At 38.1% G+C, this 14,627-nt stretch overlaps 2 protein-coding genes across 3 annotated transcripts; one reads left to right on the plus strand and one right to left on the minus strand.

Annotated features, from left to right (window-relative positions):
* Positions 1-234: 234 nt before the first annotated feature.
* On the plus strand, positions 235-7,453 carry LOC126375297 (all trans-polyprenyl-diphosphate synthase PDSS2-like). 2 transcript variants are annotated; one of them, XM_050022236.1, is made up of 5 exons: positions 235-699; positions 1,858-2,008; positions 4,485-4,640; positions 5,919-6,074; positions 6,770-7,453. In XM_050022236.1, exons 1-5 carry the CDS (start codon positions 673-675, stop codon positions 7,324-7,326), a joined length of 1,047 nt encoding a protein of 348 aa, XP_049878193.1. In that variant the 5' UTR covers positions 235-672; the 3' UTR covers positions 7,327-7,453. The 2 variants fall into 2 exon arrangements, with proteins under 2 accessions (XP_049878193.1, XP_049878194.1); XM_050022237.1 differs by lacking the exon at positions 235-699 and having other exon boundaries at positions 1,908-2,008; positions 4,502-4,640.
* Positions 7,454-7,568: 115 nt separating this feature from the next.
* Positions 7,569-11,696, minus strand: LOC126375291 (all trans-polyprenyl-diphosphate synthase PDSS2-like). The gene is made up of 2 exons (XM_050022227.1): positions 11,347-11,696; positions 7,569-10,570 (listed from the first exon to the last, which is right to left on the minus strand). The coding sequence occupies exons 1-2, from the start codon at positions 11,590-11,592 to the stop codon at positions 9,602-9,604; spliced, it is 1,215 nt and encodes a 404-aa protein (XP_049878184.1). The 5' UTR covers positions 11,593-11,696; the 3' UTR covers positions 7,569-9,601.
* Positions 11,697-14,627: the final 2,931 nt, after the last annotated feature.

Below are 14,627 nucleotides of genomic sequence, written 5' to 3' on the forward strand. Positions count from 1 at the left end.
AGAAATTATAAGAAATTATTCTTTTTAAAATGTCTAAATAGGAGGCACCCGGCATACAATTATTAATTACTGCCCGCCTCAAGAAATGGCTAAGTTGTAAACCCATTGTTTTGCCAATTTCGTCACTAAACATAATAATATTTTGCGCTTTGTTTACCGGCGCGGGCGCCGCCTGCCCGGTCGCCGACGAGAAGGACGTATTATTGTCATTAACAATTGGTGTGAGGAGCAAGTCCTGCGCCGCCGGTACCAGCTGATGGGCCGGCGCGGGCGCGGACAGCGGGGAGGACTCGGAAACACGAGCAGGCCGCTCAGTCTGCGAGGATGAATGATTGCAACTATACTGACGATTAATTAGTGAATCGAAGCGTTCCGCGTTGTGAAAACTCAAATTCACTAACTTATCAGCGGCCAGCTCGTGCTTTCGAATAGTTTTCTGAGCTACTTCGTAGTCCAGTGTCATATTTTCTAAGGATTTTGTCAGTTTTTTTATCTGTGCCTGGAGCTGATCAATTTCACACTCATATTTTTTTGTTTGGTTTTCTAACGTTACGGTACAAGTATTAATTTCGTTCAATAGATGTTGCCCCGTATTAAACAAGTGGTGGTGTGAAGTTGATGCTTGTGGTGAGTCACAAGTGAGGTTACTCTTTGAACACAACACCTCGTGAGATGGGGTGGCGGCAGGGACCAAGTCAGGTGAGTCTGTGATCAGCTCGTCAAACAGCGATTGTGTCCGAGACGTTTTAGAAGTACTGTCCGCGAGTTCAAAGTCCGATATTTGTTTATGCGCGTCGCGCAGCTCGCGTTCCAGAACAACGGTGCGCTTGAGGGCGGTCTCAAACTCATCGCAGCTCCGGTCAAACACATGCACCGTTCTTTGTAGCTGGTCATTTTGGTCTTCCACATCATTTAAACGCTGATGTAAAGCCGCCATCTCACTCTTTAATTGTTTATTTTGTTCTAGTATGACTAATACCTCCTTCTCGCTATCCTCTCTCTCTGATAGTAGCTGCTCACATAACGCTTTAGAATTCTTAAGTTCTAGTAAAGTCAGCTTTAATTGATCTTCTAGCTTACGAGCTGCCACACTGCGAGTAGTCATAGAAGACATAGTACTCATAGTGTTTTAGAGGCAACAAAAGAAAAGAAAACGTGTCAGTGAGAAGCCACCAAAGAAAGAGTGGTAGTTACTTACAATTTTGATAATCGTTATTCTTTAATAAGTATTTAAAATGCACTATAGATTCCGAAAAGATTACGCACTTTTGAGTTTGTAACGGTTTAACTGACACAAAGACACTTATCACAATTTAAACGCCTTATAGCACTTATAACCACACAAATTTATACAATATTGTTAAAATATGATAAGAATATTATGACGAAATTGGTTTTTTATGAATTTATATACGATAAATTAATTTAAATAATTAAAAACTACGAGAGCTAATTTGTTTACAACTTAACCGTAGGGTTGCCAGAGCAAAAAAAAAAGTCAGGTGGAGGTATGTGACCTAACCTGTATTGGCCTGGTTTTCCCTTCGCGGGTTGGAAGGTCAGACAGGCTATAGAGCATACTCCACCACGCTGTTCCACTGCGGGTTGGTGTAGGTGTTTTTAAGGCAAATAGCCGGGACCAGGACAGCTTAACGTGTCCTCCGAAAGACGGAATCATCTTACTTTTTCGGACAATCAGGTGATTCAAGCCAGAAAAGTCCTTACCAAACAAAGGACAGTCTCACAAAGCGATTTCGACAATGCCCCCATCGGACCTCCAGATCGTGAGCCTAACGCTCTAACCACTAAACCACGGAGGGTGTTGTATATTAAAATCAAATGATAATTATGAAACAGGTGGGCACAAACCACCCACTTCTGAAATCCGCCAAGAACCTTCTGATCGGATCGAAGAGCAACCTGCAGTCAGTAGGGCTGATCATCCTGCTGCTGTCCAAGGCTGCCGGCTTCAACGCCAAGGATTACACCAGCAATCATTATGATTCAGGTATGCTGAAGTCCCGATTATTCTGAATAAACAATAATACTACGTATGCTATAAGTATATGTAGTTGGAAAGTCCCTCATAGTCATGAGCTTATGTTATATTGGCAGCAAGGACACAGAAGAGGAGTGACAATTATTGAGACATAAATAATTGCCATAACGAATACTCCAAAACTGCCAAAACCTAGCTGCGGGCTTAGCACCGTAACACATTGGGTCGAAAGTGCTATTGCAGGGACTTACGATTCAACTTTCGTTTATCACATATTTGATTATGCCAATAGATAGAGCTAATCAAACACAATAAATGTTATGTTAGGTCATTTTTTCCTAAAGTTTATACTTTGGCCAGAAAAAAACATTTTCTGTTTTTTTTGTATGAAACGTATCAAAGACAGTTAAATTTCTGCCAAGTCCATACCGATCCAGCCGCGAGACCTTATTTTCTGTAATCTTTGTCTAGTTGACTACTCAAATGCAAAATCAGCATCTGCCTAAAGTTGCAATTCTTTGAAAGAAATGGGTCAGAAAAAGACAAAAAATTCAACATTTCAAAATTCAGTTTTATGTTTTATTAATTTATTATAAGCTTAGTTCTATGTTAAATACTATACAGAAATACATTACAACACAAGTGACAAAGTTAAAATGAACAAAAAAATATTTTGAAGGTACCTACCCAGAACATATAATTAATGAATAACCTTTACTTATGTTTTTTCGTAATAAAATTTCTCAAAATTAATTAACCTCTATATATCACTATTGCTCGCCATAAATTGTGACAATACATTGTTACAACTCTTATTAATTGGTTACCTACATAAGTTTTAACAAAATAATAATATAATCTTAAGAGATACTTAAACAAAAATATACTACTTAACTTGTAAAAGACAAAAGATATTAAATACAAAAAAGTTAGCCATTATTTTAAAATACTATTCACTTCACTATCACTAGAACTATCTTCTAAATTACTTGTGTCTATAAATTCTATATCAGATTCAAGCGGATAATGCATCAAAAGCTCTCTGGCTTCGGAAGAAAGAATCATTCCCTTTTGCTTTGTCATTCGAGGTCTAAGACTCGTTATCACTGGATCAGAAGACAATAGAAGATTATGCAAAATGTCTTCATTTGTCGCTGTCCTACTTATTTTTCTGGAATGGTTCTCTCTGTGTTTCCGGAAGTCTTTGTTACGAGCTTCTGCTGCTTCTTCAGATAGTTTTACTATGGGCATAGCACCAAAAATGGATATAATTCAAAATTTTCTCAGTACTGTAAAAACACTGCAAAGATGTATGTGGAATTTTATCCATGGTATTACATGCCATCGAGCTATTGATCCATGGAGCAGATATAATTAAACATTTTGGTGCTATGCCCATAGGAAAACTATCTGAAGAAGCAGCAGAAGCTCGTAACAAAGACTTCCGGAAACACAGAGAGAACCATTCCAGAAAAATAAGTAGGACAGCGACAAATGAAGACATTTTGCATAATCTTCTATTGTCTTCTGATCCAGTGATAACGAGTCTTAGACCTCGAATGACAAAGCAAAAGGGAATGATTCTTTCTTCCGAAGCCAGAGAGCTTTTGATGCATTAATAATGGCTAACTTTTTTGTATTTAATATCTTTTGTCTTTTACAAGTTAAGTAGTATATTTTTGTTTAAGTATCTCTTAAGATTATATTATTATTTTGTTAAAACTTATGTAGGTAACCAATTAATAAGAGTTGTAACAATGTATTGTCACAATTTATGGCGAGCAATAGTGATATATAGAGGTTAATTAATTTTGAGAAATTTTATTACGAAAAAACATAAGTAAAGGTTATTCATTAATTATATGTTCTGGGTAGGTACCTTCAAAATATTTTTTTGTTCATTTTAACTTTGTCACTTGTGTTGTAATGTATTTCTGTATAGTATTTAACATAGAACTAAGCTTATAATAAATTAATAAAACATAAAACTGAATTTTGAAATGTTGAATTTTTTGTCTTTTTCTGACCCATTTCTTTCAAAGAATTGCAACTTTAGGCAGATGCTGATTTTGCATTTGAGTAGTCAACTAGACAAAGATTACAGAAAATAAGGTCTCGCGGCTGGATCGGTATGGACTTGGCAGAAATTTAACTGTCTTTGATACGTTTCATACAAAAAAAACAGAAAATGTTTTTTTCTGGCCAAAGTATAAACTTTAGGAAAAAATGACCTAACATAACATTTATTGTGTTTGATTAGCTCTATCTATTGGCATAATCAAATATGTGATAAACGAAAGTTGAATCGTAAGTCCCTGCAATAGCACTTTCGACCCAATGTGCGTAAGCGCGCGACTCTTTCTCGCCTCGACATACGCCACCCGTCACTCTCCCACGGTACTGCACAGAAAGAGACAGACGATCTCAGTCGCGGCGAGAAAGAGTCGCGTCCTTACGGTGCTAGGCCCGCTGATGTTAATTTCAGGAGTACTCCACGCCCAGCGCGCGCTAGCAGAGATTGTGGAGATGAAGCGTACAGGCCACATGATCCACAAGACGATGGCCAATCTGCAGGAGAAGGAGAAGATCGGGGACAAGTTCAAGGACCTGCTGTATGGGAATAAGATTGTCTTGTTGACAGGTACCGTTGCTCACGCGTCCCGTAATCGACTTATTATAGGATTAATGATTACCTACATATACATAAACAGCCTATATACGTCCCACTGCTGGCCACAGGCCTCTCCTCAATCAACCGGAGGGGGTATGGAGCATACTCTACCACGCTGCTCCACTGCGGGTTGGTAATGCAGGTGTTTTTACGGCTAATAGCCGGGACCAATAGCTTAACGTGCTCTCCGAAGCACGGAATCATCTTACTTTTTCGGACAATCAGGTGATTCAAGCTTAGCCAAGCAAGAAAAGTCCTTACCAAACAAAGGACAGTCTTACAAAGTGATTTCAATAATGTCCCCATCGGGAATCGAACCCGGACCTCCAGATCGTGAGCCGGACGATCTAACCAAAGTACTAACTAAAGTTATTAAATGACTTGTTATGTGTAAGTACCCTCATTGATTAGATGTGTTGTGTGTTGTAGTGTTGCTGTTGCAGTTTCTTGTCATTTCTTCTCCTCAGCCATAACACCTTGCGAAATGACGTAAATTCAAAAATGTTACATTGACCTTCAACAAGTTTATCCATGATAATTACGTTGAATAAATGATTCTGATTTCTGACGAAAACATAAAATTGTATTTTTAGGAATGTCAAGAAATTGGCCCAAGTATTAGCATCGGCTGATCCACAGATAACGAACAGGGATGGTGGTACGGCCTCCGTGGTCCAGTTGTTGAGCGTAGGGCTTACGATCCGGAGGTCCCGAGTTCGAATACCGTTGGGGACACATAACAAAAATCACTTTGTGATCCCTAGTTTGGTTAGGACATTACAGGCCACCTGATTGTCCAAAAAGTAAGATGATCCGTGCTTCGGAAGGCACGTTAAACCGTTGGTCCCGGTTACTACTTACTGATGTGAGTAATTAGCCGTTACATGAGCCATTCAGGGGCCGTTGGCGGCTCAATAATAACCCTAACACCAGGGTTGATGAGGTTGGTAATTCACCTCGCAAGCCACACGATAGAAGAGTGGTTCTCCATATTCGACCCAAGATAGATGAAGATAGAGATCTACTTTAAGTTAATACCCCAGTTTCCTTCAATACTTGGCAACTTGATCTCAGATGACGCCCTGAGGCGAGGTTCACACCCAACTGGGCACCCTCAGGCCTGTTGTCTTAAATTTTGTACCAGGTGAGAGCTCTCAATGTCTCCATTTGTCGGGTCAAGTAGTCAATGCCATTTGCGGCGAGAAAAAAGAAGTAGAAAAAAAACTATTTGGCAACTTCCTTCCCCAGGAGACTATCTGCTGGCGACCTGTCTGCAGCAGCTCGGTGGTCTGCGCAACAATGCCGTCACGGAGCTGATCTCCACCGGGCTGCGAGACCTGGTGGAGGGGGACTTTCTGGGCGACCATGACAAAGAGAATAACCCTCTACCGACACAGCCTAAAGGTATGGACAGTTGACAGTCTGATATTTGGCACATTTTCGGAAGAAGACATACATATAGCAGCCTATGTATGTCCCACTGCTGGGCACAGGCCTCCCCTCAATCCACCAGAAGTATGGAGCATGCTTCACCACGCTGCTCCACTGTGGGTTGGTGATGTGTTTTACGGGTAATAACCGGGACCAACGGCTTGACATGCCCTCCGAAGCACGGAATCTTATTTTTTCGGACAACCAGGTGATCCAAGCCTGCAATCCTTACCAAACAAAGTTCCCTTTTCACATGTAGGAACCACGTATGAGGCAATGAGTTTGAAACTCATACGTGCATGGCCCATATGTGGGGCACATTTTTTCTTGCCATAGTGTCAATGTAAGTACATAAATTCCAAATATGTTTATCGAAAAATAACATTGCACGTGAGGGGTTGATATTTAATTTTCAGTGTCCCTTATTGGCTAGTGCGGTTCATGTAGAAGCACTTATTCCACTCATTTGCCGAGCTGCAATGTGTGACGGATGCGGCAGAGACTTGGCTAGGGGAGCTGGATATATGAGCCACGCAGGATATTTTATTTTTGTCCGCCATACGCAATAATAATAATCTAATTTTCAGTAATACAGTGAACGTGTTAATATTAGTTTAAATATCCATTTAAATCATGTCGCGCCTTCATTTATCGACGATTGCCAACAGGAACAGAGTCATCATCTCCATACGATTGGGAGAGCGAAAATAACCTTTCAAAGTTGGGGTCGAACGAGTTCCTTGGACAAGGCAAAGAGGAATGGAAGCTTCGTACCATGCTGACGTCTGGGAGTCTCCTGGCTAAGGGTTGCCAAGGAGCCATGAAGCTGGCACATCGAGGAGAGCAGGTGGAGAGAGACGCTTACATCCTCGGAGGGCATATGGCGTTAATCTGGCAACTATACCTGGACGTAAAAGACTTCTTCACCCATCCATATTCGTACTCCTTGGTCGGCGCGCCAGTCCTGTTTGCCATATGGGAGTACCCTTCAGTCTACGGTCACATTTTAGAGGCGAAGCTTGAGAGGAAACAGTTTCTAGAGTACAAGCAACTGTACTACGCTGTAAGAAGCACAAGAGCTATGGATTATTTATCGAAGTTTCTGGACCAGGAATTGGAGACGATCCTGAAATACAGTGACAAGTTTCCCGTGGAAGATGCGAGGACAGCTTTGCAGAAAATGGCGACTACTATTCATACTGAAGCGATCCAGTATATTGAATAATGAGATGGTTATATTTAATTCAAATTTTTGAACATAGAACACCGAAATGCTGGCTGTTTCGTCGGCCAAAGTCTGTATGTAAAATCGTGCCTTTGCCTTGGATTTAAAAAGTGAGAAGATAAAATGGCGGCAGATTATCTTACCGTCACTGTTGTTATTTTTGCAGCTCTAGTAGTCTGAATTAAAATCTGAAATCTTACATTAAAATTATAAATACTTTTTTAAATAAAAATGTTTTGTCAATCATCTCATTTCATTTATTCTAAAAACATAACATTTTAAAAACCCAACAATATTTTAAACAAAAAACATGATAAATGCTCTAAAAATCAACTCTTATAATGCCCAATTTGTGCCCAATACATTCTAAAATATATATTTTTTTTACTTTACAAAAGAAGGAACTTTTTTGAAAATCCAATAACAATCTTAAATTCCGGTAAAACTTTTTGGTCATATATTACCCGGTTCATATTATTCCAGGCTAACACTTATTCAGTTACCGCTACTGGAACACTACGAGAAAATAATGTGGACTGGAATGCACTGTTTTACGTTTTTTTCACATTCTAGTGGTATTCCAGTAACATTCCAATAATGTGAACAAGGGGCTTTTTGGCGGGAACGTGAACGACTCGGTTGCTTTCTTTATAATTAATATGAAGTGGTGTTTTGTGGTTAATGATCGCATTAAGTTAGTCGGAAAACTTTCGCGATAGTGTTAATAACGGAATATTCAATAAACAAAGTGTACCTATTTATTTTCTCTTCGGCCCAAGCCGCTTCATAACTCGAAAGTTTATGCGGGGTGAGTTAATTCGTTTAGGTTTCGAAGTAGGAGTCTGCTTCGAGTGTGGGGGCTTAGGTTTCATCATTCATCGTCAACAACTTTCATCATTTCATTAATCATCATCAATAACAAAAAATAAATAAGATTTGGCTGTATGGGCATGGTTCCTCTTGCCTTGCCCTTCAGGGAAAACCAAAACAAAAAAAATGTCTTTGCTAACTGGGCAAGCTTATAATATCAGCGGGCTTAGCACCGTAAGCGCGCGACTCTTTCTCGCCTCGACATACGTCACCCGTCACTCTCTCACAGTACTGCACAGAAAGAGACAGACGATCTCTGTCACGGCGAGAAAGAGTCGCGTGCTTACGGTGCTAGGCCCGCTGAAAATTAAATGAAAACTCATTTCGTAAAACATTATTTTATGAACAAAGGTATTTTTATGTAGCAATTAATCTTGATTAGATCACTGTGTTTGAGATCATTGGCTAACTTTTTAATTAACTGTGATGATGGGCCGTTTTTTATATCTTTCAATAAATATTTTACTAAATATAGTTAATTAATGAATGATTATTATATGACACATGCATCCTATTTTCTTTTTAAATGTTTTTTATCTATCTACTTTGAATTGAAATATCAGGTATCAGGTGATTTATTTATACATAAATTGTGTGTGTGTATTGATACACAAATATAAAGTGACAGGAACAGCTACATACAAAGAAATCGGAAGATAACTTGCAGCCATCCATTCAGACATAACTACATTTTATCAGTCTAATTGATTCAATAAGGGACTCTCCAGGCTATGTTTCTCACAAACAATATAGATGGCGCTGTACAGATTTTCCTTCGTTTTACCTTCTAATTTCGTGGATGACAGACATATCTATATTTTATCTTTATTTTTGGATATAAATGATGACCCTTTTTACACCCAGGCACTATTACATCTTCCACCCATTATTATTCTGACCAAAACAAAGAGAAGCAATATTAACAATATTATTAGATCCAAATATCAAACAACAATTATTTTAATATGTGCTTCTGCCATTACATTGTATTTTGGAATAATTATGTAATTGTCACGTTAAAGCTGTACAACGCCATATATATTGTTTTTTTATTTTTATTTATTATTTATTTATTAGGCACATCAACAGTACAAACACACAACAATTAATAAAACTTTCTTAAGGCTAGTACTAGTGTTTGCACCAATTACAGACGTGCACAACTTATGTAATTAACATGTATGTAGAATTTGTTTAAAAATTGTTTTCGGTGAACATAGCCTGGAAAGTTCCTTATTGATTTCATTCACTAATTTGATGCACATTTTTATTGGGTAACTTTAGCACCATAAATTATTATTAACAGTTAGTAACAGAGATGTGTATTATCTTGGTAACATGTTTATTTTGAAATCCTCCTTAAGCTGTATTGAACTAAGTTTTTACGCAATTTATCAAGCCTCTATTACAAGGTTTTGATTAATCTTTTAATAGCATTAATAGATTCGCTATCACCAAACATCTCGACATATTCCTCCGCCTTTTTAGCATTTTCAACATACAATAACTTAGTTCTTTCAACTGCATCCGTTTTCAAAATGGAGAACTTCAAAGCTTCTAAATCTATCCTAGTTATATTACTTTTTTCCTTTTCTATACTTTTGTACAAATCTGGGTTTTCATTTAATGCAAATAATACAGGTGCACTTACTAAAGAGTAGTTTTCTTTGTTCGTTGACGTGAACTTTTGAAGTTCACTCGCAGCTTGCCATGCTAAGCATAAATGGCAGCCGAAGAGATATGCTATTTCTTGCTGTTCTAGTTTTTGACCGGCTAGGAGCAATGCCCCTTGACACCCACGGCCAAACAACGAACCACCATTATACAAAGTCCGTAAAGTCCACTCTTTCACCGGTGAACCTGCACAATCTGTTACATCTAAGGGTAACGTATCACTGTTTATTATGAAATTATCATTACTTTTTGTACTTGGTCTTCCAGGTAACGGCATATTTTGCTTGTCCCGTTGGCCATAGAACTCCCCTTCACTCATGTCTCTTAATGCTGTTGATATCAAGTAGGATAAATCCTGGTTTTTCAATCGTGCCAGCATCCCGTTTGCAGTTACAAGTAAATAGTCACCAATCAAGATAGCAATTTTGTTTGCAAACATTTCTGTATCTGTATTTTTACCTCGTTCTTCTATTGGTATGTTTAACAAGCCACGGTGCACATAGTGTCCCGTGCGAATCATTTCCGTTAACTCTGCCAATATTCGTTGTTGTTCAACGACGGTGTTGGTTTGCAGTTGTGAGGTTGACGGGTTGATAGCTTTGGAGAGGAGGAGGATGATCAAACCCCACGGTTGAAGATTGTTGTGTTCGTTGTAGAGGACAGTTTTGGCCGTCTTTATGATTGGGTGGTTGGTGTCTGCCTGGAAGTGAAGCAACATATTGTAAGATAAACTATTTCACAAAATCTTGTATTTGTTAATTCTTTGTATAATTTAAACCACCAGACAAACCATATTGTGGTTTAACTGTATCAGTGGTTTACTTAACAATGTAATAAAATGGCTGTCTAGACGTTAGATATACAATACTATAATGCATTTTACTCATAATTTAAGAATTCAACAAGTTCCTTTGTTCATTCGCGGAGCTACAAAATTTCTTTCTTTACAATAAAAATGTATCGAAGTGTGAAAAATGATATCTTTTAATGTAATACTTTAACGATATAAATAAATAACAAATTACAATAAATTTACTATTTATGTAAAAAAATTAAATTGTACATTTAATTAATTTAATATTAAAAATTAACTTTATAATGTTAGTTCATTGTTCATAATTATTATTGACAAGTGTGTGTGTATTATTACTTTTCAATACAAAGCATTCAAGTAAGTTTTGTACACAAGTTTTACTGTTAAATAACATAAAAGGGCTTGTGCATAATTTTTGCATGGATACTAAATCAAAACATTGGAGGCAGCTTGCCTTGACCCTGTGGGCAATTAAGCACATGGCCAGTGGTTACATAAGCAATTGTTGACGTATTTTAATTCTTTTTATAAACTCAATATATATGTTCTGATACTTTATTAATTACTTTTCTAATTAGAAATGAACGCATACTTCTTCCGAACTAATTAATAGATCAATTACAGGTTAAAGATCATAAGATAAGATTGAAAAAGGTACTCACAACTTTGCGTAAATGCATGGCCATATTAGCAAATTCGTCGCTCAAAAGCCATCGTAAGTTCATAAAAGAGGTCGGATATCCAACTATCTTCTCTGCTTCTCGTATAACCTTGCCCCATTGGGCAATAGGAGGGCGAAAGACAAAGTCTTCCTGGGTAACATTCGTCATCGTACTCTCCACCCGAATTTGGTGACTTAATAACACCGTTCGGCGTAAATGACGCATCAGGGTGTAAGACATTTTCATGGGGTGCAATTTAAAACACTTTGTAAACACAGTCACATTCAAATTATGCGCAAAAACTGATATTTTCGATAAACACTGTGCCTCACCTCGTTGTGGTTATGTCATTGTTTTGACGTTTCCTTGTTTCGTTCGGAAACCGATCACGTTGATTGGTCACAGAAACGTTCGAAAATATTTTATTTTCTAGAATATTTTTAAAATATAGAGTAGTAAAACTTATTGAAGGTGTAACAGGAAATATTTTATTTATACATGAACATTTTTGTAAATAAATTCAATTTCTTTCTGAACGAGACGCGCAAAATAAAGGTGTCCGTACAAAACCAGATACCCAATAAATATTATGTAAAAAATCAAATAGAATGAATAAAATAGGTATATTCACTCTTATTTTACATTATTTTTTATCGAACCGTGCCAAATTCACTTTCAATTTATGTTCATCGTCTAAATAATAATACATGAGCAATTGTTCGAAAGTAAGTATATACGTAATTTCGTTGTGGGGTGAGCAGAGCCAGACACATATCATCAAGAACTTACATGATGAACTCCTAAGATGGTTATAGGTACCTTAACAAGTATAAGGTTTAGTCCAGTATTAATCCATCATGTTGGAGGGACTTTTTTTTGACGTGACTTATTGTAGATTTGCCGCAGATGGCATTAACTACTTGGTCGGACAAATGGGGAGCCCTGAGGGCTCTCACCCGATACAACGTTTAAGTCAACAGGCCTGAGGGTGCGAATCTCGGCTCAGGGCGTCGTCTGAGAGGAAAAATATTTGAATTGAATTAATCGACCCTAGTGGGTCGATAGCGATAAGCGCTAAATGAGGAAAATCGTCGACCAACCCGGCGGGGTCGTTATCGGGGTCCTGAAGTGTTTGGTGTCGCGAGCTGATTGGCTGCCTCTATGGCTAGAGTAATCGAGTTGTCGGGATCGTATATTACGTCCTTCGGACGCCGATACTTTTCAGTACCGTCTCTAAGCGAATGTATTCGGAAGAAGCTCCCTTAGTCGACTTTAACTTCTAGTTTGGGATTCTGAGAGTTCTATATTTTTCACTGTAGATAGGTACTTAATACCATAATTATTAGGTCATATCATAATTAATTAACGTGGCTGGTCAAGTAGGTACTTACAGGCCCGGATTCCTTCAAACGGTTTGCATACCCGCGAGATACCTTTTTGATTCGCCCATTCATTTACTAATTTTTTCGAAAATTAAGAGCTGTCAATCATTCGTCCTTTTCCTTTCTAGCGGGTAAGAAAAAATAAAATTAGATGGAGTGTCTACAGGAATTAGCATCATTATGTACTTTTATTTAACTATGTTGTAGTATCACTGCATGTATCACTGTATCTGTCTGTACATGCGGTCACGGCCGCGTAAACTCTCGTACGAACCGACAGCAACAAGAAGGATTAGCAATAAATACAACGGCGAGTCAGCGCGGCTGCAATTAGCTATTTCATTTTAGATTTTATCGCCCTATTTGAAAGCACCACTAATAAATTCTGAACGTTAACGCTTCTACCGACCAATCACGTGTCCGCGCGCCATAATTCAAAAATAGAAGGGTCAGGTTGGCCCGCTGGCAAGACGGTGGCTCGTCCATAGCAATTAAAAATAAAAGCAGTGTATAATTTGTTGCCGGCTTATGGCCGCCTGGTACCTCGGGCCGCAAAAAGACCAAAAATATGAGCCATTTGCATTTTGATCGGCGCATTTCTGATTGAGTGAGGTCTTTTCTTGAGGCAGGCCGTCGAAGAGCTGATTTTGTTTCGTTGATAACCAATCTTGGTTTGATCTCAGTTTGTTGGCGTTTCGAATCTGTTTATCGGAAATCTTGAGGATTGGAGTATTAGAGTAATAAGTCTTGCAATAAATGATTTCTGATTTCTGAGTCTAAATTAGAGACTTTAAAACAATAGGTGCATTTTAAAAAAATGTTGTTTAGTTATAAGTTCTATGTAGGTAGGTATTGGTCGTATTTATGTGCAACAGAGATTCCATTTAAAATTAGCTTTATATTTTGGTTTGTTTTGTTGATTAGCCTAAGTCACTATTAAATATGTCTTAGGTAGGTATAACGCATAATCGTACGCATGCTAAAATTGCCTTTTAATAACTGACCGTGCACGCATCACAGGAAATCTTCAACAATTCCTCAGAAATCGTCCATTTTCGCACTCGGAACAGGTTTAAACAGAACCTTTTGACTTATAAACTTGTATTTTATCTTGGATCTGAGCGGGGCGGGCGCAATTACATCTAATTGCGGCGATTCCAAGGATAATTCACTAATACGCACCTACGCCACGCCTGTATGAACGCAGCTTATTACATAGCGCGCCAATTTTGAAGTCGCCATTTTGTTTTTTACTTTTTTTACGGGTTCGCTTGTTGCAAAGGAAGTTACATGGTAAGGAATTGGTGTAGTTTTTTTAATGTTAGGTTGTTTATGTGTGAAAATGTACAAACGAATTTCGTTGGGTAGTTCCTATTATTATTTATTTTAAGGTCGAAATTCATTATTATTCAAACATTTATAACGTGTTTAGAATTAAATTTCCATATAAATAGACATGTGGTCCCAGATGTCGGAGTAATTATAAGATGACCTAAGGCGTCTTATTAGGAGAGACTCGAATTATCATTATAGCTGCAGGCGGCAAGGTAAATGAGCTGGATTATTGTAATTATTATCATGATTATCAGTCTTATTGTTATGATAATTATTATAGACGTAGATACATAAACTCACGACAGTAATCTGTAATGGGGTCGGCAGAGTTAGTCAAGAGAACTTGCAGTAACTTTTGACACAGTCCCGAGCTGGATGATGGATGAGGTGATCTCCTGTCGCTCAAATCCTGTTAGAAAGGACAGTTTTTGCATCATGAATCATGACGTGGCAGACATAACTTGTTGACCAGCTAGTTCCACCCACATGCAACAGATGGCGCCACCATTCAATAATGCAGTCCTAAAACGCGCTATCGAAGTTTATACAGTGTTATGCATTGTA

This window comes from Pectinophora gossypiella, chromosome 18 (genome assembly GCF_024362695.1).
Source record: "Pectinophora gossypiella chromosome 18, ilPecGoss1.1, whole genome shotgun sequence".
NCBI lineage: Eukaryota > Metazoa > Arthropoda > Insecta > Lepidoptera > Gelechiidae > Pectinophora > Pectinophora gossypiella.

Bases quoted from the DNA above. Each gene is read 5' to 3' on its own strand.
- LOC126375291 (XM_050022227.1), bottom strand. From the start codon at position 11,592: ATGAAAATGTCTTACACCCTGATGCGTCATTTACGCCGAACGGTGTTA. The intron at 10,571-11,346 runs GTGAGTACCTTT...CTTCACTTCCAG, and splicing joins CCATGCATTTACGCAAAGTT to GCAGACACCAACCACCCAAT.
- LOC126375297 (XM_050022236.1), top strand. From the start codon at position 673: ATGGGGTGGCGGCAGGGACCAAGTCAG. The intron at 2,009-4,484 runs GTATGCTGAAGT...TGTTAATTTCAG, and splicing joins CAGCAATCATTATGATTCAG to GAGTACTCCACGCCCAGCGC. The intron at 4,641-5,918 runs GTACCGTTGCTC...TTCCTTCCCCAG, and splicing joins TAAGATTGTCTTGTTGACAG to GAGACTATCTGCTGGCGACC.